General features: G+C 42.8%; 1 protein-coding gene across 3 annotated transcripts in view; it reads right to left on the reverse strand.

The window, feature by feature from the left end:
• Positions 1 to 24,849, reverse strand: part of CDK14 (cyclin dependent kinase 14) — a 453,985-nt gene that overhangs the window by 132,673 nt on the left and 296,463 nt on the right. For all 3 annotated transcript variants that reach the window (XM_075211845.1, XM_075211846.1, XM_075211847.1), the window contains one exon: positions 18,360 to 18,423. In XM_075211845.1, the coding sequence (XP_075067946.1) occupies positions 18,360 to 18,423 (64 nt within the window). The remainder of the gene's footprint in view (positions 1 to 18,359; positions 18,424 to 24,849) is intronic.

Genomic DNA, 24,849 nt, shown 5'->3' on the forward strand with positions numbered 1-24,849 from the left:
GAAAGACGACATGATAAAGGAAGATATTTTATTTTGTAAGCCTCTTACAACAACAACTAAGGCAGCCAACATGAAGAAATTTGTGGATGACTTCTTCAGAGACAACGATCTTTCCTGGGATATGGTTTCTGCAATTTGTTCGGACGATGCTCCAGCCATGCTGGGAACAAACTCTGGTTTTGGTGCGCTGGTGATAGTCGCTGCACCAGACATCATTGTTACGCACTGTGTTCTGCACAAGCTTGCGTTGGCAACAAAAACCTTGCCTCCAAAACTGGCAGAAGTATTAAAAATTGTAGTGGAATGTGTTAACTATGAGCGAAATAGTGCTCTGAAGCACCGGATCTTCAAAGAGCTGTGTAATGAAATGGGCTCTGAATTCGAGGTACTTCTGTACCATTCTAACATTCGGTGGTTATCCCGGGGAAAGGTGCTGAACTGTGTTTTTGCCATGCGTGTGGAAGTAGCCGTTTTTGCGAGAGCACCAACATTGTCATACAGATTGCTTTGAGTTCATTGTCATTTTGACGTACATGGCCCATATCTTCGATGCTCTCAATCATCTCAATCAGCAGGTGGGTGGAGTCAACATCATCGAAGCGGAAGAAGACCTGAAAGCTTTTAAAAAAAAGCTACCTTTATGGAAATAACGAACAGAGAATGATAACTTCCCAAACTTTCCCCTGCTGGACGACTGTGTAAGTAAGATCGAAGATGAGTTTGGAGTCGGATACATTTCTGTACCCGGGGAAATGAAGCAAGCAATTGCCATGCACTTAGATGAGCTTGCAAAGTGTCTCGACGGATACTTCCCCACCAGAGAGTCATATCCAGCAGGGATGAGACAGCCGTTCACGTTTAGTGTTACGACAGCAGATGTCAATGATGAGTACTTCGAAGAAGTCATTGAACTTCAGCTGAGCCAGGTTCAACAGCAACTCTTCAGAACAACAACGCTCTCAACGTTTTGTGTCACCAGATCGTACCGTACCCTCTTATTGCTAAAAAGCCCTCGAGATACTCATACGGTTTGTTACAATGTATCTTTGCAAGCAATTCTTTTTCGAGGATGGTAGACATAAAAACGAAGAAAAGGAACAGACTTTGTTGCGAAAATGATATGAGAGTGGTACTTGCCATGGAGAAGCTGCGCATTTCTGAACTTGTCTGTAAAAGGCAACAGCAAAAGTCACATTGATTTGCAGTAAATATTTATTGAGTTATGTTTTTGTGTGACATCCATGTTTTGTTAGTTTTGAACACAGTGTGCAACTGATGCATGGTTCATTTTGTGCACTAATAAAATATATATCTCTATGTTTTTAACTTGAAAAAAAAACTACATTTATTTTTCCAACTTTGAAGGGTTCAGTGAATGCACGTAGGAAACTTGCGGGGTTCAGTACCTCCAACAAGGTTAAGAACCACTGGGTTAGAGGAAAGGAGACGGAGCAGAAGGTCCACCAAGTACCAGCAGCTATGTGTAAACAAACTCACTCTCTCCCACAGAAAGGTCTTATACAAAAATAGAACATACAACCAAACAGTATTTTCACTATTATTTTTCTGCATACAATAAACATAAAGAAATAACAACTTTGAGGTTAATGTCCTTTTATAAACAAAAAAGTCCATTATGATAATGTAATATCTATAATAACAATTACAATAATTTAACAACGCTAAAATGACCTTGTACCTTGAAAGTCACCTGGACCTGCCTGCGAACCACAAATGCACATAAAACATATGGTCTCAAGTAGATTAAACACACCATAGCTCCCATTCAGATGGATCTTGCACATCTTACCCCTGTTGTGTTTTTATTACTGTATTAACATAATTACTGCACATTGGTTGGAACTGATGCTTTGCTCTGCTTGACACTAACTAAAGAAAGAAAAAGTCAATCTGAGCCGCCTGCGTGTAGTTTGCCTGAAGCCGCTCAACCTCAGACCTCAGACCTCGCTCTGAACATCAAAATATAATTCGCTTTCAGACTGAACAACAGTTGGCAACAAGTGCAAACTGCTGCTCTTCTGACCTAATGAACGGCACGCGCAGGGAAGCATACACAACCGTGTTACTTTACCAAACACAACATCTGTTCCCACAGGAACTAACAGTTTAACCTCCGAAATGCAAAGGGCTTTTCCGCGTTCAGAGTTTAATTTATTGGCTTGTACATGTCCCCCTAAATATATTGTTCATGCCGCCTACTAAATACATTACTTTATGTCTGCCTTCTGTATTTTTAGTTATATATTATATTATTAGGAACAGCTGGATTTATGTAGTGTCCTTGGATGTGACACAGAGCTGCTCTGTCTGCATTGGATTCAATTGTATCCATAGAGCAAGTTCATGTTGTATACCTTGGCAATAAAAATAAACAACTCTTTCTGATTATACAAACACTTGGCTAGGAAGCACAGAATCAAGTCAAAAAGATACAGCTAGGCATTTAGAAAAAGTTATAGCAGGCAACTGCCAATCATTTTAAGGGCTAGATTTACTAAACTGCAGGATTGAAAAAGTGGAGATGTTGCCTATAGCAACCAATCAGATTCTAGCTGTCATCTTGTAGAATGTACTAAATAAATGACAGCTATAATCTGATAGGCTGCTATAGGCAACACCTCCACTTTTTCAAACCCACAGTTTAGTAAATATACCCCTAACCGTCACTTAAAGGTGGAAAAACAGGGAAAATACTAAATTCTGTTGCTTTTTTTTTTTTTTTTTTTTAGTTTTTAGGCAATTTCATCTCACCAGGCACCATTTAACTATGAAATATAGAGTTCCGCAATAACTACACACAAACTAACCTAACAACTTCCCTGTCTTTCATGGCAACGGTAATTAATAGTATTCTTCCCACCATATGCATATACACAGCTTATTATATACTAGATGCAGATGGATTGCTCAGAAACTATAGACAAGTGGAAGTTGAGTTCAGTATGAAAATGTTTCAGTATAAGCTCACATATATGACTAAATTATATATTTTCCAAACATCATTATCTGCCTAATAAATAGGCTATATTTGACAGCCTTGTGTCAAGGACAGGTTCAAAAAGAAGAATTTCAGCTGAAATCACAAGTGAGCTTATTAGTGGAATGCTGAAGGATCCGCTGCTCTGCTGTGAGAATTGAAAAAATAAGTGCTTGCATTTTAAGTAACACTGAATAGGAAGATTTTTTTTTTCTTTCATCAGCCATAAGCCATACGAGTTGCTGTCCCTATGCCCTCCGTGTATTTAAACGTCTCTTGTTGTGAAAGGTGGTTGATGAGAGCCACCTAACGAATAAGTGGATATTGCATATTGATTTTTCGGCCTCGTAATTTCTTAACTGTTTTAGAAAACTAGTTTAGCCGACAGGAGGAAAGAAGATTCCTAGTGGATTTAGGCGGATTAATAAAGTGGGAATCGAGGAATTTAGGTGGGTATCTATTTCAAATAAAAGATTAAAACATGCAATTTGTTTTATTTAGTTTACCATTATGTACGCTTGTGGAACCACATGTACCAGCAAGCCTCTGCAATCTGGTTCTAGTAATTCCACAAGCTCCAGCGTGATCTGACAGCCATGTGCATGCTGGCACTTGTAGTTCTACAGAGTGACTTTTTTTTTTTTTTTTAAGCATGCCCAATTACCATCAGACTGGGGCTGGCATATTATTATCATGGGTGTGACCCATGCTACAATTCTTACCCCAGACTCTTTGTCAGCCCCCTCTTAAATATAATGTGAACAAAACCTTTGTTAGAAGCGCCCTCTTGGCTGGGGGAGGTGTTTTTATAGTGAAACTATTAAATTATTACAGGTACTGTATTGTCACTGGAAATTTCGAGTGTCACTGCAGAGGTTAGTAAACCGCTAGGTTGTATAATACACAAGTATGACTTGCTGACTCATGAAAAGTGTACATTGTCCCTACTTTCTTGTTCTAATCTAACTCTTGCACCAACCATACCCAGCCTTAATCTGAGCTATCATTTCTCTGCAAGGTACAACATCTAGTTTCTATTTCACCAGTAGCCCAAGTAGGCACATGCCTAAGGCAGCACTGATCAGGGGACATCCTAAAAATGCTTTTATATAAATTTTATTTATGGCTTCCGGTTTCATTTTCTCTTTGTGCTACTTGGTCTCTACCTCCCAGCGGTGTAACCAATAAAACAATGGTCAGGCCATATTGGGTAGAATGAACCATATGAGATACACAATTACTAAATTAGAATATACCCGATCACCATGACTTGGGCCTACTGCTTATGTCAGGAATTGGGATTGCAATCTATAGCCTCTGTAAAGAACAATGTAAGAGAACATCAGAATGTAAAAGCAAGAGGGACAAATTCAAACGAGATGTATAAATAGTGGTGTAAATGTTTGCCTAAATTCTAATATAGCAACATGCCACAATAAGGACTTTAATGCACTAAGCTTCATCTAGTCCAGTGAGGGGCAACGTGAAATAGGGGGAGAGCCTGTCCGACCTTCCAGGGGACCACACAGTGTACCCCCTCCTCCCCCAGGGATGCTGCTTGGCCTCCCTGCACTGTGCAGAGGAGGACGGCTGCCCCAAATCAGATAAAATTATGAGTAGCTGGCTGTGACGCCCCAGATGAAGGCTCAGCGGGCCACTGGCGGCCCATTGGCCATCTGTTGCCCACGGCTGATCTAAACAGTACTACACAATACTCTGTACTTGAATGATGAACCTGCCAAACAGTAATGTGTCCCTGGGAAGAATTTTAAAAAGTTGGTGTTATGTACGTCTAGTCACTATTCTATGAAGATTGTCCACTTCAAATAGTGTGGTTCCAACTCACAATACGGTTTAATAGTAAAAAGTAGCAGAGTAATAATTCAATAAACCAAGTACAGCCGATTACATACGCAGACGCCCTGGATCCAGCATACAGTCATTCAGGGCAGCACAGTGGCTCAGTGGTTAGCACTTCTGCCTCACAGCGCTGGGGTCATGAGTTCAATTCCCGGCCATTGCCTTATCTGTGTGGAGTTTGTATGTTCTCCCTGTGTTTACGTGGGTTTCCTCTGGGTGCTCCGGTTTCCTCCCACACTCCAAAAATATCTAGTAGGTTAATTGCCTGCTATCACAAATTGACCCTAGTCTCTCTCTTTCTGTCTGTGTGTATGTTAGGGAATTTAGACTGTAAGCTCCAATGGGGCAGGGACTGATGTGAATGAGTTCTCTGTACAGCGCTGCGGAATCAGTGGCGCTATATAAATAAATGGTGATGATGATGATTCAGTCCTAAAGTCTGTGGTCAAAAAGACTGTCTGTTGGTCCCAGAGCTCCTGCTTATATACAGTCAGTCAAACAGTGAAAACAATACAGATGATTTGCCATGTTTCCATAGGTTCAGGGTTCAGGACAGTCCAGTATAATGCAGGTCATTGGTCAGTTTAAATGATGCCCCCCAAGGGTGGGGGTCAGCTGTCCAACAGCTGCATACTAATCTTTCTGACGAAAGCTGGTTCAAACTGGTCTATTTACATTACACACACAATACCATTCTGATCATTTATTCCCTGTAATGCATAACTAACATACGCAAGGTGCGATCTCTTAGGCAATTGAACTGGACGTCTGAGGATAAATAGATTAGAATGATACTATCATCATCAGCAGCAGCTATTTATATAGGGCACCACTAGTTCCGCAGCGCTGTACAGAGAACTCACTCACAGCAGTCCCTGCCCCATTGGAGCTTACAGTCTAGATTCCCTAACACACAGACAGACATAGAGAGACAGACTAAGGTCAATTTAATAGCAGCCAAGTAAACTACCAGTATGTTTTTGGAGTGTGGGAGGAAACCGGAGCACCCGGAGGAAACCCACGCAAAAACGGGGAGAACATACAAACTCCACACAGATAAGGCCATGGTACTAGACATGATATGTTTCCTATATCCTGAACCTGAGATCTCACTAAAGTATATTTAACATTATTATATTTAACTATAACCTCTGCTACATTTGCGTGCTATTCGCATATTTTCAGACAAAAACAATCAGATTGATAGATGTTAATTTGGAACGATTATATCTAATTATTTGACTTCGATATTGACATGAGATCTGAAAACACTGTATATCATCATCAACAACATTTATTTTTGTAGCGCCTGCAGATTCCATAGCGCTTTACAATTGGGCATAAACAGTAATACAACAATACTGGGTAATACATACAGACACAGAGGTAAGAGAACCCTGCTCTCAAGCTTACAATCTATATCCTTTTACTTTATTAATGAGTGGCTTTGCTGTTCGTTTTTTTTCATTACCACAACCACAATTAATAAGATGTATATTTGAAAAACTTTGTTCCATTGTTAAAAGATTCGCTAAACATTCTGGAATTGTTAGTTTGCTGAGAATCCATAAAAAGCACCGTTGCTCCTAACAGCAATTCTCACCATGGTGGTTTTGGTGAATTAGTCCATTAGTTTTACCTTCCTTTTCTATAACTGCTCAGTATTATAACACCCTAACTAAATTATTTTGGGGACATTTATGTAATCTGGAGCTCAGTGACAAAACTGCAGCGAAAACCCTTTGCAACATATCAGATTCCAGCTAATATTTTTTTTAAACCAGTTTAGAAAATGAAACCAAAGGTCCTAATGCAACGAATTATAGCATCTTTTTCTCCAGTTACTAGTGCGCCAGTCTTCATAAATAGACGCCATGCTGTCTTAGACAACAAAATAAGATATTACAGGCTGTGCATTATGTAGTATATGATATTACAAAACACAGGACACAGACGGCTTACCTACTGCACTGTTGTGTCTATATAACCTAGAAAACGTATTTTGTTGTGGGAAAATGCCTATTACACTGTTTTCAGTGTTTATATTTTAGTATGAGTCCTAATGTGTGGTCTGCAGAGATGCCAGTTGGCATTTTTGTTGGCGAAGTCTGTAAGACAAGGAACAAAGAGCGGGTCTGTCTTCCCTACTTCGATGCCAACCGTGGTTGAGAAACTTAGGCCACATTCAGCATCATGTGAGCATTGCTCTCATCATAAGGAGCTGCTGGCAGTCAGTAGAAGACAAGGACAGGCTCCCAGACACTATTAAAGATTACTCTGGAGTCAGACACATTTTAACTATATACAGGAGCGTCCTACTTACTATGAAACTAATTCAGTTTCGTGATCAGTGAGATTTAGGTCTATACCATGGATGCGCTATTCCAGAGAATATGTATTCTTGGAGAACTTTTGTCAAGATAGAATTTTTAAGTGTTATGGAACTTAAATAAAACTGAAGTAGAAAATCTTGGACAGTGGTTGTTTCTTGTGTGATGTTGGGGGCTTTCTTTACTGTAGTTGTCTGCAGTAGTTATAGGGCGTAGACAGCCCGAAATAGACAGCAGTCAGAATAGTGACACTTCAAGGTTGTCAAAAGTACACAGTGGAAGAAGGAGCATCATAGCAATGCAATAAATATCATTAAAGGCTACATATGTATTATTTCTTCTGAAGTGAGTTATTAAGTTGGCTATTTATTCAATATATCATTACATTTGTTTCAATTATATTTAAATAATTGTACTCAGCAATTTATTCAGGTACAATCTTCTTTTGTTTTCCTAGATGATCAATAAATCTGGCCACAATGGCTGTTTTGGTACCATAGGAAATCAGATAAACTGACAGCTATGTTAATGTCGTGCTTACATTAAACAGAGGGTCCCACTTTTGTATTGTCCCCCTTTTATGTCCTGCCCCACTCACGTCACAAATAACCGTGGGAGTCCGCTAGATACCTGTAGCTAGGAGCCGGACTAACGGCAGCAGCCGCAGTTCATAGGAGGAATCCGTCTTTTCAGTCCGATTCAATAGAACAAACAGAACGCTCCTATTCTGCTATCTGGCTAAAACTGGACATTTGGAATTCTCGTGAAACACAGCAGCTGCCTTCAGATAAACATTGTGGTCCAGCTCCCAGTTCTTCTCTATTAGCGACCCGATGGGGGACGTAAAAAGGGGGTTCAGCAATGGTTAATATTTTTAATCAGCCGAACGTCGTTTCTCTTTAATAAACAAGATCGAGAAGCGTAATAGTAGATTTATTTTGGCATAATCGAGAAATGTAATTTCACACTGATAATGGACTACCTGTTAAAACCAATTAAAGATGCTTAGGCTTGGTCTCCCGAGAACAGTACACACCCGAACTTAGCAGATCCGAGCTCGGCTCGGTACTTTCGCGCGTCCTTGGAATTGAAAACAAGGCAAAACGTCATTGCTACGTCGTCGTCGGATCTTGCGAGCTTTGGATTCTATAAGTACCACCCCCCACGGCGATCCAGTGCCATTTCAAAGAGGAACACAGAAGGGGTAGCACAGTTCTTGGCAGTCTCTAGTGCAGTTGGGCAGCGTCATAGGTAGAATAGAAAGAGGAGGGGGTAACAGTGTTCTTCAAAGTCTCCAGTGACATTCAGGAGAGCTCCATTGCTAATTGTCATTGCTGAAATAGAAATAACAGGTCTGGCAGGCTTGGTCTTCTAAATCTGCAGTCTTGTGACCTGTGAGGTGGTGTCAAAATTGACTGCAAATGACTTTAAATTAGTGTTATTGAGGTTAATAATAATGTAGGGGGGGGGGGGGAAGCAAAACTAAGTGATTTTAGCAAAAAAAATTGTGATTTTATAAAAAAAATTGGGATCCAAAACCAAAACCAAAACACTAAGTTAATCCAGATCCAAATCCAAAACTAAAACCAGAACACGAGGGTCAGTGAACATCTCTACTACCAACACTGCCCTACCCCTTACAATTATTGAGTAAGATTTCTCTGTCTTCCCTCCATCTGCAAGATAACAACATGACCTCCAACAACCTGTATTATACGCGATATCCATACAGAGTACCGCCTACAGTGTTACAGGAAATAGGCCCCGCCCCCTAATTATGGTGGTGGTGGTGGGGGGTGAGCCTCACAGGATGCCACGAATAGTGTGGAAAGCAGCCATATTGCCGGGGACCTGGGACCGGTGAGGAGAAGCCAGTTCTGTAATAGCCCCTGTAGGGGTAAATAGAAAGGTATGGACACGTGCTATTTCAAGTCCTCCATTAGCAAAAAGGGGAGTGTGGCAGTTGCCCCTAGTGGCACATTAAGGACTGATTAAGGGGTATGCATACCCCGAATTTTCAGGAGGCACCAGAGGGCTTTCCTCAAAATCTGGGAGTGCCCCCAAGATACTGGGAGGGTCAGTTTGATTAAAGTGGGGAAGAAAACCTCAGTAACTATAAGAGTCCCAGTGGTTGAAGGACAGCAGCAAGACACCAGCAATGGGATCCCCACCTTCAGGGGTAACCTAGGCACGACACCAGCACAGTAGACACAGGTTGGCACCACAGGCAGAAAGGCGGTGAGAGGCTGAGAGCCCCTTCTATCAGGTACCCCATTGAAGAGCCCGCTTGGAAGACCCCTATACCACGAGGGAGTCCCTGGAGAGTGGGATGGAGGTCCTGAAGATCTGTAATTGTCCATCTACATGCCTGTGACTGGGTGAGATTAAGCATTATGAAAAGCTTGTGGTCTGTGCTTGTGGAACTACTACTCCCAGCAGCAGCAGCTGGCATGTAATGATTGTTACTTCTACGTACTGTGCAGGAGTGTGAGGAGAGGAGAAAACGTCACCATCCACAGGGGCAGGTTGGGCTGGGGGCGGGGGGCATCTGCACACCGGGTCTGTCCCATACTGGGCTACCTTGGGCTGGGTCACTGGCCCACCTGCATTTCTTTCCTTTATAATGTTCCTAATAGGCTGCTGAGTGGAATCTTGCCCCCTGGGCTAACATTTGCCAGCCCTCCCCTGACTGTCCGCATAAGAATGTGCAGGAAGAGAAGAATTCCTCCATTCTGGCCCCACCCCTCGTAAGGCAAATATGAGATCATGTCAATTTGAGACTATGTGCCACAATAGAGCGCTACATGCGGGAGACCTACCTGGAATTTGGGAGTCTCCTGGACATTCCGGGGGAGTAGGCAACTCCATTCTTACCTTGTTTAAAAACACCACATAAATTAGAGCTTATTTATTAACATTGCATTTAGGTGGGAAATTTGCACAGAACCACACCAACCAATCAGAAATTAGGTTTTATTTTTCAAGACAATGAAAGCAAATGTTTGATTGGCTGCTATGGTTTAGTGCAAACATTACACCTAAATACCATATTGTCTAATAAGCCATGCTGTATAGAATGCTTACAACATAAATGATGTGTATGGCAAAATACCACCTCCATTCAGATACATTATCACGGGAGCTTCCAAGTCAATTGTACAACTGGTGTTACCATAAAACACCCAATCCTCATTTCACCATGTATAAATTCATGCCTTTTAATGTGGAGTTTTGAAAATGGCGTTCACATTTTTTTTAACCCTTTGACGCATCAGGGTATAAATGTACTCGTACCCACCCAGCTTGAAAAGGCGCCAAATTACAGCTCAGTTCCATACTTTCATCCAATTCACAGATGTAGCATGGAATTTTGGTTCTATAAACACATGTGATCAAATTGTAAATGATTTAAAGCACATATTTAAAGCAATATTTGCATTTTTTTAGTTTGGAATGCAAAGCGTGGGCAGCACGATGGCTTAGTGGTTAGCACTTCTGCCTCACAGCGCTGGGGTCGTGAGTTTAATTCCTGACCATGGCCTTATCTGTGTGGAGTTTGTATGTTCTCCCCGTGTTTGCGTGGGTTTCCCCCGGGTGCTCCGGTTTCCTCCCACACTCCAAACACATACTAGTAGGTTAATTGGCTGCCATTAAATTGCCCTTAGTCTCTCTTGGACTGTGTGTGTGTGTGTGTGTGTGTGTGTGTGTGTATGTTAGGGGATTTAGACTGTAAGCTACAAATGGGGCAGGGACTGATTTGAATGAGTTCTCTGTGCAGCACTGCGGAATTAGTGGCGCTATATAAATAAAATAGATGATGATTAAAGTTCTGAAACCCTATGAGACGTGGGCTGAAAATTCTGTGTTGTCAAACGTGCATTAGTCATAACATAGAATTCTTATACATTATAAAGTTATGTACGTGTGAATGGGTTCTGAGATTGTAAAACTGCCATAAGTCAATATTCTCTATCACTTTCACACGTATGAATAACAGATACCTCACATCTACTTTAAAATCACACGTATGTGTGAGCAGGTTAACATTCACCTGGCTATTGTAGATTAAAGCAGCACTCCCACTGTGGCAGACTATAAGAAGAATCTAAATAATTACTATTTTCTTTGGTTTGCTTGTTCAGACTGCTATTAATGGTTTCTGTTTCTGTACAGTGTCATGTGACTACCATGGCAACCACAGTCACACGGCACATGATGTAGTGAGCGTAGAGGCTCCGGACCGCCCTTCTGAGCTCAACCTAACCTGTGCACTGTAAAATCACCCTCTCCTCCTCCTCCCTGTGCCTTCACATGACATAGTGGAGAGCTGTAACTTTGTGTGTGCGCGACTGGCAGGCATACTTGTCTGCCACCCAGAAAGATTTTAAAAAGGAGATCACGATTTGTAGGAGGATAGCTAAAAAGAAATCAAATGCATGCCTAAAAAAATACTTAACTTGCTATTTAAAGAAAAGATGATTAATGAACTAAATTTGTTTTCTCTTTAAATGGATAAAATCGTTTAGATGGGAGAGGTACTTTTTGTTCTAGCAAACTAAATAAGGATATTTTGGAGAGCTAGTAACTCATGAGTCTGCTCTGCCCCCACAAATATTCAAATTTGTATTTACAGCAGATTAAATTCAAATAAAGGGGCTATGTTATCCTGGGCTGCAAAGATTGAATTCTAACTGCTAAGAGCTTAGTTTATTGCTTTATTTCTTACAAATTAATAGTAGTCTGGGTACAAACAACGGCCTGTTTTCAGGGTACTGGTCTCAGACCTACCCGTATTTAAAAACACATGTGGCCAAAATAGTGAATTTAATTTTTTTTCTGGTACTCTGTGTCCTTCATTTTTCATGTCCATTCCCCTGGCTTCCTTTTGGCAAGAAGATCTAGAATGCAATTTCCTCTCATCGTTACTTTTTCTCTACTGCCCAAGGGAGCTCCCTCTCCGCACAATGACCAGCATTTACGAACGTGGCCACAAACCATCGCCCGCCCGCCACGCTCTTAGGGCTTTGCCTATGCCTTAAATACTTTTCAACCACTGGTGGCAGAACATACAGAATTGTATTTGCATCTTGAGAACGGCAATTACATTGAAGTGTGAAATAGCAGCGAAATATAATAAACCCCAAGTATGAGAGCTCAGCTGGCTCCACGTATAGTTTTCTGTTTGTTTGTTTCTTTAACCACAAAAACAAACTCCCGAAAAGGGAAATAAAATCCTGGGCTTTGGAAGCAGACGGTTATCGGAGAGTTGCTGGGGTTGCTACATTTTAATGCACATAAACAATTTCTTTGCATAAATGTTTCATATAACAGTAAACTAACTGTAGTGTTTTACTTACAGAAAAAGCTAGGGCCGGGATTTAATTTATTATTTGTGATTTTCCACCTTGCCCCCATGACTCTACCCATCATGTTCAATCAACATAGAAGAAATAAATCTATTTGTCAGGAATTAAAATGATTGCTAACTGTACAGTGTATGGGCCCCATACAAACTTTGGCTAAGGGCCGCGTGGGAGATGAAAACGGTCACACAACAAAGCCACAAATTACATTGTGTCTGGCTGTTCCTCAGTCTCAGTGAATGGAGAACAGTAACTAACCTAAGATTTAAGTGTCACAAATATATTTGAGCAGATTTACAGGCCTAGGTGCTTCTCCCTTTCCATCTGCCTTGTGGTTTTACAGACAGCTATAGGAACTTATAAAATAGTGTATTCATGTTTCTTTATACATGACGCCTGTGGTTCTCCAGGTCTTGTGAAACTACAAGCCCCAGCATGCTCTGCAAGTAGATAGCCAGCTGTTATACATGGTCCAGGGAAGGGAGAACATTATAGTGCTGCCATATCTCTACAGATGGGCACATTACTGGCCATATCTCTACAGATGGGCACATTACTGGCCATATCTCTACAGATGGGCACATTACTGGCCATATCTCTACAGATGGGCACATTACTGGCCATATCTCTACAGATGGGTACATGACCGGCCATATCTCTACAGCTGGGCACATTACCGGCCATATCTCTACAGCTGGGCACATTACCAGCCATATCTCTACAGATGGGCACATTACTGGCCATATCTCTACAGCTGGGCACATTACCGGCCATATCTCTACAGCTGGGCATATTACTGGCCATATCTCTACAGATGGGCACATTACCGGCCATATCTCTACAGATGGGCACATTACTGGCCATATCTCCACAGCTGGGCACATTACTGCCCATATCTCTACAGCTGGGCACATTACTGGCCATATCTCTACAGATGGGCACATTACCGGCCATATCTCTACAGCTGGGCACATTACTGGCCATATCTCTACAGCTGGGCACATTACTGGCCATATCTCTACAGATGGGCACATTACTGGCCATATCTCTACAGATGGGCCCATTACCGGCCATATCTCTACAGCTGGGCACATTACCGGCCATATCTCTACAGCTGGGCACATGACCGGCCATATCTCTACAGATGGGCACATTACTGGCCATATCTTTACAGATGGGCACATTACTGGCCATATCTCTACAGCTGGGCACATTACTGGCCATTTCTCCACAGCTGAGCACATTACTAGCCATATCTCTACAGATGGGCACATTACCGGTCATATCTCTACAGATGGGCACATTACCGGCCATATCTCCACAGATGGGCACATTACCAACCATATCTCTACAGATGGGCACATTACCGGCCATATCTCTACAGCTGGGCACATTACCGGCCATATCTTTACAGCTGGGCACATTACCAGCCATATCTTTACAGCTGGGCACATAACCGGCCATATCTCTACAGCTGGGCACATTACCGGCCATATCTCTACAGCTGGGCACATTACCGGCCATATCTCTACAGCTGGGCACATTATCAGCCATATCTCTACAGATGGGCACATTACTGGCCATATCTCCACAGCTGGGCACATTACCAGCCATATCTCTACAGCTGGGCACATTACCGGCCATATCTCTACAGCTGGGCACATTACCGCCATATCTCTACAGTTGTGAGGGCACATTACCGGCAATATCTCTACAGCTGGGCATATTACCGGCCATATCTCTACAGTTGTGAGGGCACATTACTGGCCATATCTCTAGAGCTGGGCACATTACTGGCCATATCTCTATAGCTGGGCACATTACCGGCCATTTCTCTACAGCTGGGCACATTACCGGCCATATCTCTACAGTTGTGAGGGCACTTTACCGGCAATATCTCTACAGCTGGGCATATTACCGGCCATATCTTTACAGTTGTGAGGGCACATTACTGGCCATATCTCTACAGGGGTCACAGCAGTGTTTGGCACGAAAGGAGGGATGATGTACTCTCATCAGTCAGACCAGTGTATTCTATACCAGGACAGCTTACTAACCTCTGCACTCACACAAAATACTCAGTGACAATACAGGTAATAATGTAAAAATAATAAATAATGTAACAGCTTCCACTATAAAAACATATCCCCGAGCCAGCAGAGATTCTAACAAAATTTTGGAGACTTCATTTTTAATAAGTTGTACAGGTGGCATATACAGACCATGTTACAGCTTGGCCACCCTCACCCACCTAAGCAAATTATGGCAATATATGTTTAAACTATTAAAAAAAAAAAAAAATAGAAGGGTGAGTAGACAGAATGTTGTGACACTAATCTAATAAGTAAAATTACAGCCACAAAATTTTGGCCTGATATGTACACTATATAGACAAAAGTATTCAGACACTTGACCATTACACCAACAGAGACTGTAATGACAATGTAAACAAATACATATACTTTAATATGGAGCCGGTCCCCCTTTTGCAGTGATAACAGCTTCCACTCCTCTTGGAAGGCTTTCCACAAGATGCTGGAGTGTTTCTGTGGGAACTTGTGCCCATTCATTCTGTAGAGCATTTATGAAGTCAGGCACTGATGTTGGACTAGAAGGCCTGGCTCACAATCTCCGATCCAGTTCATGGGGTTGAGGTCAGGGCTCTATGCAGGTCAGTCAAGTTCTTCCACACCACACTCATTAAGTCATGTCTTTGCTTTGTGCACTGGGGCACAATCATTATGGAATAAAAAATTGCCTTTCCCAAACTGTTGCCACAAAATTGTAAGCATAGCAATGACCAAAATCACTTAATATGCTGAAGCATTAAGATTGCCCTTCACTGGATATAAGGGGCCTTGTCCAAACCCTGAAAAACAGCACCAATGCCATTATCAATCTTCCACCAAACTTCACAGTTGGAATAATGCAGTGAGGCAGGGTTCACTGGGCATCCGCCAAACCCAGACTCGCCCATCAGAATGCCAAACAGAGATTCGTTACTCCACAGAACACGTTTCCACTGCTCCACAGTCCAGTGTCGGTGTGCTTTACACCACTCCATCGGACACTTGGTATTGGTCTTGGTGATGTCAGGCTTGCATGCAGTTGCTCAGCCATGTAAACCCATTCCATTAAGTTCCAGCCGCAAAGTTTTTGTGCTTACATTAATGCCAGTGGAAGTTCGGCTCTTCAGCTATGGAATTAGCAGAGTGTTGGCGACTTTTACGCACCATGCACCTTAGCAGTCGTTGACCCCACTCTGTGATTTTACGTGGTCTTCCGCTTCGTGGCTGAGTTGTTGTTCCTAAACGCTTCCACTTTCTAATAAAATCAATTACAGTTGACCATGGAATATCCAGCAGGAATGAAATTTCTCAAACTGTCTTAGTACAAAGGTAGCTTCCTATTACAGTACCACGCCTGAATCACTGAGCTCTTCAGAATGACCCATTTTGCATCCCAAATGATTGCAAATGGAGACTGCACGGCTAGGTGCTTGATTTTATACACCTCTGGCAACGGGTCTGATTGAAACACCTCAATTCAATAATTAACAAAGTGTGGCCAAATACTCTTCTCTATATAGTGCATATTTTCAGTTGAGAGAAGCAAATCTCGATGCGGCTGGAGTAAAGATACAGCAGTTATCATCATCAACTAGCACTAATGCAGGAGGACAAAGAGTCAACCAGCACCAGACTATACCAGGCTGCGTAGGTCACCCTATAACAGGGAGACCTGTAGTGTGTGCCCCACTGTCATAATATGATGCCAGCCCCAGTCAGATATGTTCATGTAACAAAGGTTGCACAACCACAAGCGCCAACCTGCACACTCCTGCCAGGAATTACTAGTCCCATGTCCAAATACAACCAACCATTCCCACATTGTCCATGCTATTTTCCAATTGGTCACACTCCCGGCGACGGCACAACACATACTTACCAGGGGGCCCGATGTCATCCAGTCTCCGTTGGTCTCCACCGCGTCTCTGCTGGTCTGCGCTGCTGTCTGTTGCTGTCTTCAGCCCGGCTGTCAGCGTGACAGCCAGGCAACAGAATGCGATCGCAGGGCTGGAGGAATCATTCCCCTGCGATCATGTGATCTGCCTGTGACAGCCAGGCAGCTGCCAATCATGATCGCAGGGGAATCATTGCTCCGCCCCTGCGATCAAGTGATGTTCCCTTCACACTGATTGTGTGGTGTGACCTGACGTCACACCAATGTTCCCGCCGTCGCAGAGGGAGCAACTGGAGAGGAAGAGGAAGAGGAAGCAACTGCAGAGGAAGAGGGAGCAACTGCAACATCTCCCCCCCCCCCCCCCCATCGCGTCATTTGTACTGGGCCCCATGATATCTGATGGCGGCCCTGGAGAGGGGCCTCTGAAAGAATTGCTCAGAACTGTTCTCCCAGCCTAACCCCCATTTACTTTACCATTGTAATTAGATTTTACGTCTAATTTTGTCATTGAAAGGCCTGGGTGAGGTGACTGGATATTACGGTGGTCCCCAGGGGAAGAACACTATATATAACATGTAAACCAGGCGGGTTAGAACGGTTACCCACTGCCAATCACGTTTGACATGTAGTATATAACTAGCGCTTACACCTGTGGTTGGTAGTGGTGGTCCATAAAGGACATTCTACCCACCCCCTTGAGGTCACTTTAGTGCACGCAAGCAAATGTAGCCACCGCTCCTAACCCCACAGGCACCTGGGGAAGGGGGTATGGGGTCATTGAAACCAGTAGCTTCCATCGACATATTTATTTGCAATTTGCACGCTTTTACTAGTGTTTTTAGTTTTTATGTTTTTTTTGGGGTTTTTTTTATGCCAGTGGGTTACCAGACTAACAGTGTTCTTTAACTGGTAAATATGTTTTGAATATACAGATTACCCATTTGCTTCAGGCCCCATATTTGTTTAATATAATTATAATAAACTATGTACATAGTACACAATATTTGTCATCAGCAATTATTAAAATAAATCAGTGATAAAAATTGGAAACATAAAACTTAGTTTAGGACTTAAACCAAATCTATGGCTCTGCTGCCACCTAGTGCTGGAAATTTGGCACTAGCTAAAAAGAAATGCTTGTGGAGGTAATTTAAAGCACAAATCATCCTCGACGCAGTGCAAAATCAACTTTGAGCAGAAGTGTGCACAGCCAGAGTAGGACGGACCAACCACAGACACATTAGGTATTTTCCAGGGTGCATTAGGTGTACTTCATAAATTCAGTTTATTTTGCTATATGTGTTGGTGTGTATATAAAACAGTAGAAGAGGATGGCACTGGTAAAATAAAGATCTGCAAATATGGAGCTTGCAGTTTTAAACTAATTAAACTTTTAACTCATCTACTTCTGCGTTGGAGAATCCAGCCAACCTATATTAAGTAAATCTGAATAGATACTAGTCTGAACTACAACAGACCTCAGGGCAGCCAGCAGAGCTCTGCAAAGGTTTCAGAAGAGAATATACATTTCAAAAGCAGTTTTAGGACCCCCACCACTGTATTTAGCAGGGTCCCAGCTCTAACAAATAGTCAAGGCATTGGCTCCCTCTGTTGCAGTTTAATGCCAAAAAATGCCAAATCATTAACTTTGTTCTCATAAATCAGGTGTAAGGTAACTTAAAGCTTTTCAGGCAAATTATTAAATATAAATTGTTCTAACTATATGCGAATAAATGCATACGGGTCAGAAATCTGTATAATGTTAATATTTTCTATAAATATTCAGACATCAAAATAGCAATATTGAAATATTGAGCAAAGTGTTATATATATTTTCCCACATACCTGGTTTGAAATGTGGTAAGGAGTGTACACCTGGCCACGTGTCTTCATTAGGTGTTCCAAGAATCTACAATTTAATAAATCAAAAAATCAATCATAGAAATATTATATTTTCTGTAATATTTTATTAAGCATTTAACAAAGAAGAAATACACTATGAATCATCTCTATTTTCAGGTATATCCTGGACACATTATATAAAGTTGTGAGTTGGTCACAGACAAGAGGCATTAAACCTTACAGACACAAACATGATTACAGAACTGAGAGAGGGAAGTTTTGAAAGATCTTAGACTGATTGTGGTTTAAAGTAACTCAGGGAGGTTGTTCAAGAAATGGTGATCTTGTAGGGGAAGGCAAAACAACCAGATTCCTTACAGAATTTATGAACCATTAGAAGTCTTCTGGAAGTAGATCTTAGGTGATAAGTACTGTAAACTGGAGGGGTAAAAAGGTCTGTTCAAGTATTTGGGTAATTTGTACAGAAAGCATTTGAAAGATAAACAGGCAAAGTGTCCTCTACGACTGTGCTCTAGGGACAGCCAGACGAGATCTGTTAAACGTGTCAAAATTGTGAGTTTATTATTTACACAGCAAAACAAAAAGGCAGATTCAGTTGTAAAGTGTATCAAGCCTGCCGGGGTGAATTTGGGAGACTACAAACTACATCACCATAGTATAATAGGTATTAGTATCTGTTGTGTGATACATTTTTTGGCCATGGAAGATAGACAGAATTTGTTTCTAGTACAAACAGAGTTTGGAATACATTTTGGGTGTCAGGTGCCTATGTACAAACCAAATAAAAGGCTAGGCTCATGCCATAAAACCAAATGTTCATATCAGGGTACTGATGTTGGATTAGAGTTGGAGTTTGCACAAATTGGATCAGATGTAAAACACTTTGCAAGTTTAGCCTTTGTCCCAAATAACATAGACACTGCTTTATCACTGTTCAAAAACAATTTGCTTTGAGCTATACACTGTTACACCTAAGAGGTTAGAGGGGGAGCGACGCAAACTGGGATCATCCTGACAAATAGGAGTCAAGACATTTTAGCACAAATGTCCCAGTACCTTAGCATTGATCCACAGTATCATAAGCTTTTCAAAACTGGAAAACAACAGGATTAATGGTGTACAGTATAATACAATGCAAAGGCATAAAGGACAGGAAAAATAAAAAGATTTTTGATTAACATTGGGAAACTTTAAGAAGCAATAATCCAAACTTGGATAGATATTTACAGACACTTTGACACTACTTTGTGTATTTATTTTTTCCCATGAAACAGTACGTCCATTCTGTATTTCAAAATAAATAGCGGAGACATGAAGAAAAGAGTGGAAATGCCCCACCCACACCTCCATATTTTCCTTAGTACATAGACCCCTGCTGGGTGGCCAGTAAATGTAGTCATTTTCAGAATTTAAGAATTTGCACTTAAATATATGTAACACCCCCTAGTGGTGAGTTGGGTGTTTGTGATTCAGTCTGGTTGCTATGGGGACAAACCAGCCCAGTCTGCAAGAGACAGAGTGAGAAGGATGAGGGGCTGGAAAAAGGGGGGAAAGAGATAAGGGGGAGAGACATGGAGAGAGAAGGGAGATGATGTGAGAAGCTGGGGACCTCCCAGGCTGCCCAGGCATGCCTGGGAGCGTGAGTGAGATGACTGTGCCAGTGCAAGGAATGTGTGCCCGGAATAGGGAGAGAGTCCCCAGAGCAGAGACCCCTGGAGAGAAGGGGGAATTGCTGCAAGTGGCAGCATGCAGACACCAAGGGATGTAAGAGCAGTGACTCCTGGAGAAAAGGGGGGATTGCTGCAAGTGGCAGCATGCAGACACTAAGGGATGTTAGAGCAGAGACCCCTGGAGAGAAGGGGGGATTGCTGCAAGTGGCAGCATGCAGACACTAAGGGATGTAAGAGCAGTGACCCCTGGAGAGAAGGGGGGATTGCTGTAAGTGGCAGCATGCAGACACTAAGGTATGTAAGAGCAGTGACCCCTGGAGAGAAGGGGGGATTGCTGCAAGTGGCAGCATGCATACACTAAGGGATGTTAGAGCAGAGACTCCTGGAGAAAAGGGGGGATTGCTGCAAGTGGCAGCATGCAGACACTAAGGGATGTAAGAGCAGTGACTCCTGGAGAAAAGGGGGGATTGCTGTAAGTGGCAGCATGCAGATACTAAGGGATGTTAGAGCAGAAACCCCTGGAGAGAAGGGGGGATTGCTGTAAGTGGCAGCATGCAGACACTAAAGGATGTAAGAGCAGAGACTCCTGGAGAGAAGGGGGGATTGCTGCAAGTAGCAGCATGTAGACACTAAGGGATGTTAGAGCAGAGACCCCTGGAGAGAAGGGGGGATTGCTGCAAGTGGCAGCATGCAGACACTAAGGGATGTAAGAGCAGTGACCCCTGGAGAGAAGGGGGGATTGCTGCAAGTGGCAGCATGCAGACACCAAGGGATGTAAGAGCAGTGACTCCTGGAGAGAAGGGGGGATTGCTGCAAGTGGCAGCATGCATACACTAAGGGATGTTAGAGCAGTGACCCCTGGAGAGAAGGGGGGATTGCTGCAAGTGGCAGCATGCAGACACTAAGGGATGTAAGAGCAGTGACCCCTGGAGAGAAGGGGGGATTGCTGTAAGTGGCAGCATGCAGACACTAAGGGATGTAAGAGCAGTGACCCCTGGAGAGAAGGGGGGATTGCTGCAAGTGGCAGCATGCATACACTAAGGGATGTTAGAGCAGAGACTCCTGGAGAAAAGGGGGGATTGCTGCAAGTGGCAGCATGCAGACACTAAGGGATGTAAGAGCAGTGACTCCTGGAGAAAAGGGGGGATTGCTGTAAGTGGCAGCATGCAGATACTAAGGGATGTTAGAGCAGAAACCCCTGGAGAGAAGGGGGGATTGCTGTAAGTGGCAGCATGCAGACACTAAAGGATGTAAGAGCAGAGACTCCTGGTGAGAAGGGGGGATTGCTGCAAGTAGCAGCATGTAGACACTAAGGGATGTTAGAGCAGAGACCCCTGGAGAGAAGGGGGGATTGCTGCAAGTGGCAGCATGCAGACACTAAGGGATGTAAGAGCAGTGACCCCTGGAGAGAAGGGGGGATTGCTGCAAGTGGCAGCATGCAGACACCAAGGGATGTAAGAGCAGTGACTCCTGGAGAGAAGGGGGGATTGCTGCAAGTGGCAGCATGCATACACTAAGGGATGTTAGAGCAGTGACCCCTGGAGAGAAGGGGGGATTGCTGCAAGTGGCAGCATGCAGACACTAAGGGATGTAAGAGCAGTGACCCCTGGAGAGAAGGGGGGATTGCTGCAAGTGGCAGCATGCAGACACCAAGGGATGTAAGAGCAGTGACTCCTGGAGAGAAGGGGGGATTGCTGCAAGTGGCAGCATGCAGACACTAAGGGATGTAAGAGCAGTGACCCCTGGAGAGAAGGGGGGATTGCTGCAAGTGGCAGCATGCATACACTAAGGGATGTTAGAGCAGAGACTCCTGGAGAAAAGGGGGGATTGCTGCAAGTGGCAGTATGCAGACACTAAGGGATGTTAGAGCAGTGACCCCTGGAGAGAAGGGGGGATTGCTGCAAGTGGCAGCATGCAGACACTAAGGGATGTTAGAGCAGAGACCCCTGGAGAGAAGGGGGGATTGCTGCAAGTGGCAGCACGCAGACACTAAGGGATGTAAGAGCAGAGACTCCTGGAGAGAAGGGGGGATTGCTGCAAGTGGCAGCATGCAGACACTAAGGGATGTAAGAGCAGTGACCCCTGGAGAGAAGGGGGGATTGCTGTAAGTGGCAGCATGCAGACACTAAGGGATGCAAGAGCAGTGACCCCTGGAGAGAAGGGGGGATTGCTGTAAGTGGCAGCATGCAGACACCAAGGGATGTAAGAGCAGAGACTCCTGGAGAGAGGGTTGTAGCAAAGAGAGGCAGTTGTGGGAAACCCAGAGAGGGGCAGAGAGAACACTAGAGAATAGTGTTATATCTCCCAGGGATTTTACCCTTGCTTGCAAAGCTGAAAGCTGCACTGTGATCCTGCCTGTGTATACTGAAACAGACAGAGGCTGAACTGTGAGTAGTTGTGAAACTACAGTGACCAGCAGAACCTGGTATCTACTGTAATAACACCAGCAGTGTAAGATGTGTGCAGGAGGAGTAAGGAGATATACTTGTAACCATATTCATATTGCTCATTAAGAACTGTGCTGGAGAGAGTAAGGAGCTGTATATATATATATATATATATATATATATATATATATATATATATATTTATTTCTGTATTGCTGCCACCATTATGATTATCCTGCTGGAGGAAAAGCAGTGTAAATAAAGAGTTTGTCATAGACATGGTCTGGCGCCCAAATTATTGTGACTTTTATTGCACTGCACCACAAAGTGACATCACCTGTGTCCCACTAACTGCATATGCAGGGACCCCCTGGTCATTTACACCCATGCCCCTCAGCTAGCCAGGGCTGGAGACGGAGGTGCACTATGTAACCTTTGCACACTACACAGTGACAGGGGGTTACACATAGAAAGAGTACACGTGGCTGACCCTTTGCTCATATTAGACCTTTGCAACACATTGGGCCTGATTCATCAAGGAACATAAATGCAGATTTTGTGCGTATAATCCGCAAATTTAATCTGCGCATGGCCAGAACCGAACCCAACGCAACTAAACGCAGGAACGTACAGTTCATCTTCATCACAAAGGAGACTACAGCTTACAGGGAGGGAACAAGACGAGTCACAGGACCTTGGTCAGGCAGTCCCTTGGTGATGTCACTTCTTTCAAGTAAATTGATTGGCTGCATATTGATCCAGCCCACAAAATGGCTTCCTCCACTCTGTGTAGGTGACAGGTCCACTTTAAATCAATATCTATAGGCAAATATGCTTGTAGAATTCTTTAAGTACTATAAAAAAAATTGAATAATAATTGTACACTGTGAATAAGAACAAAGGACTTAAGGGCCCTTAATCAATGGCATTGACTTAAACACCAAAACAACCGCATGCCAACTGCAATCCTATTTTAACCAACAGTTGCACTTGCGATCAAGGGAACAATATAGGACACTCCAATGGCCCAAAGTGTTCGCTTGATTATATAAAAATACTATCTCATTACTTTCTTCATTAAAATAGGTTAGATAGAGCTATATGGTGCCTCATAAATTATGACGTGGGAAAAATGCATATATATATATATATTATATATATATATATATATATATATATCTATAATATAAATGCCTAGTGGTGTGTGTTAGTCTGTCTGTGTGTGTGTGTGTGGAAAAATAAAACCAAGCCTGCAGCGCCACCTGCTGGGCGGAGTTATACACTGACCTACTAAATTCTTAGTGTGTGTGGGGAAAAAAACTCAGAAAGGGCTGAAATTTGGTATACTAAGATGTTTTTAATTTGTTAATTTAATTTGTTAATTGTTAAAAGTGTTTATAAAGATTTAAAATAAAATATATATATATTTCTTGAAGGAGAAGTGACAGTTGGGAGTGGTTGGTGGTTGCCTGGGGTGACAGTGGGGAGTGGTTGGTGGTTGCCGGCGGTGACAGAGCGAGAGGAGTGTGATACTCAGGACCGCTGAGAGAGATCCTGTGTCTGGATAGACATCTGGACAGATGTGGCGATGAAAATGAAGGATGAGGTGATGGAGAAGAATGATGAGGTGGTGACATGTGGACAAAACCACGTTAAAAAAGGGTGCTTGCGTCGGGAAGTAACGCTCTTCCCCTGAGGAGGCCTGGGGCTAGGGCCCAAATGCATGACAAGACCTTTTTAACACCTAAGTAGCTTGATTTGACTAGAATGCATGAGTATCATGCACGGGTTAACTTGTGTATATATATATTTGATATAAAAATAGCTGTCTGTATTACTGATTACTGATGTGAGCTGTGCACTGCCTATAAAGTGCCACTAGATGGTAGCATAGGACAGTTAGTTTTCTCATTCTCACATTCCAGGACCATTGGCTGCAGTTCAAAATAAGCACAGACCTGTATTGATACCATGAAATAGTTACACTAAATAATAACTATCAGATGGTTACAAAATGAAGAAAAGCTTTGTACGAGTTTTTTTCTCATTGTGTAAAATACAATGGATAAAGGTTATATTCGCTAGATTTTCTTAACTATAAATGTAGAACACATGAGCAGATGGTTTTACCACAAAGCAGCAAGAGAGCGAGAATTGAAATATAGGCGGCCAAATGAGTCCTACCTGAACCAACACGCTCTTGTTTGCCAATGGCTTAGAACGTTGAACTAGGAATTAAATAACACCATAAATTACACTTCTGGATTAAAAAAAAACAGGGGCTCACATTACTTGGCAGCACTGAAGCAGTTAAGCTGCTATCAGAACATATAATTTAGTGTGGTGGCTTCTATTAGGATGAGTGGCTGGCGGTGGCAGAGAACCAGATCCCACAGTGATCTGGGAGGGGAATGC

This window comes from Mixophyes fleayi, chromosome 5 (genome assembly GCF_038048845.1).
Source record: "Mixophyes fleayi isolate aMixFle1 chromosome 5, aMixFle1.hap1, whole genome shotgun sequence".
Taxonomy (NCBI): Eukaryota; Metazoa; Chordata; class Amphibia; order Anura; family Limnodynastidae; genus Mixophyes; species Mixophyes fleayi.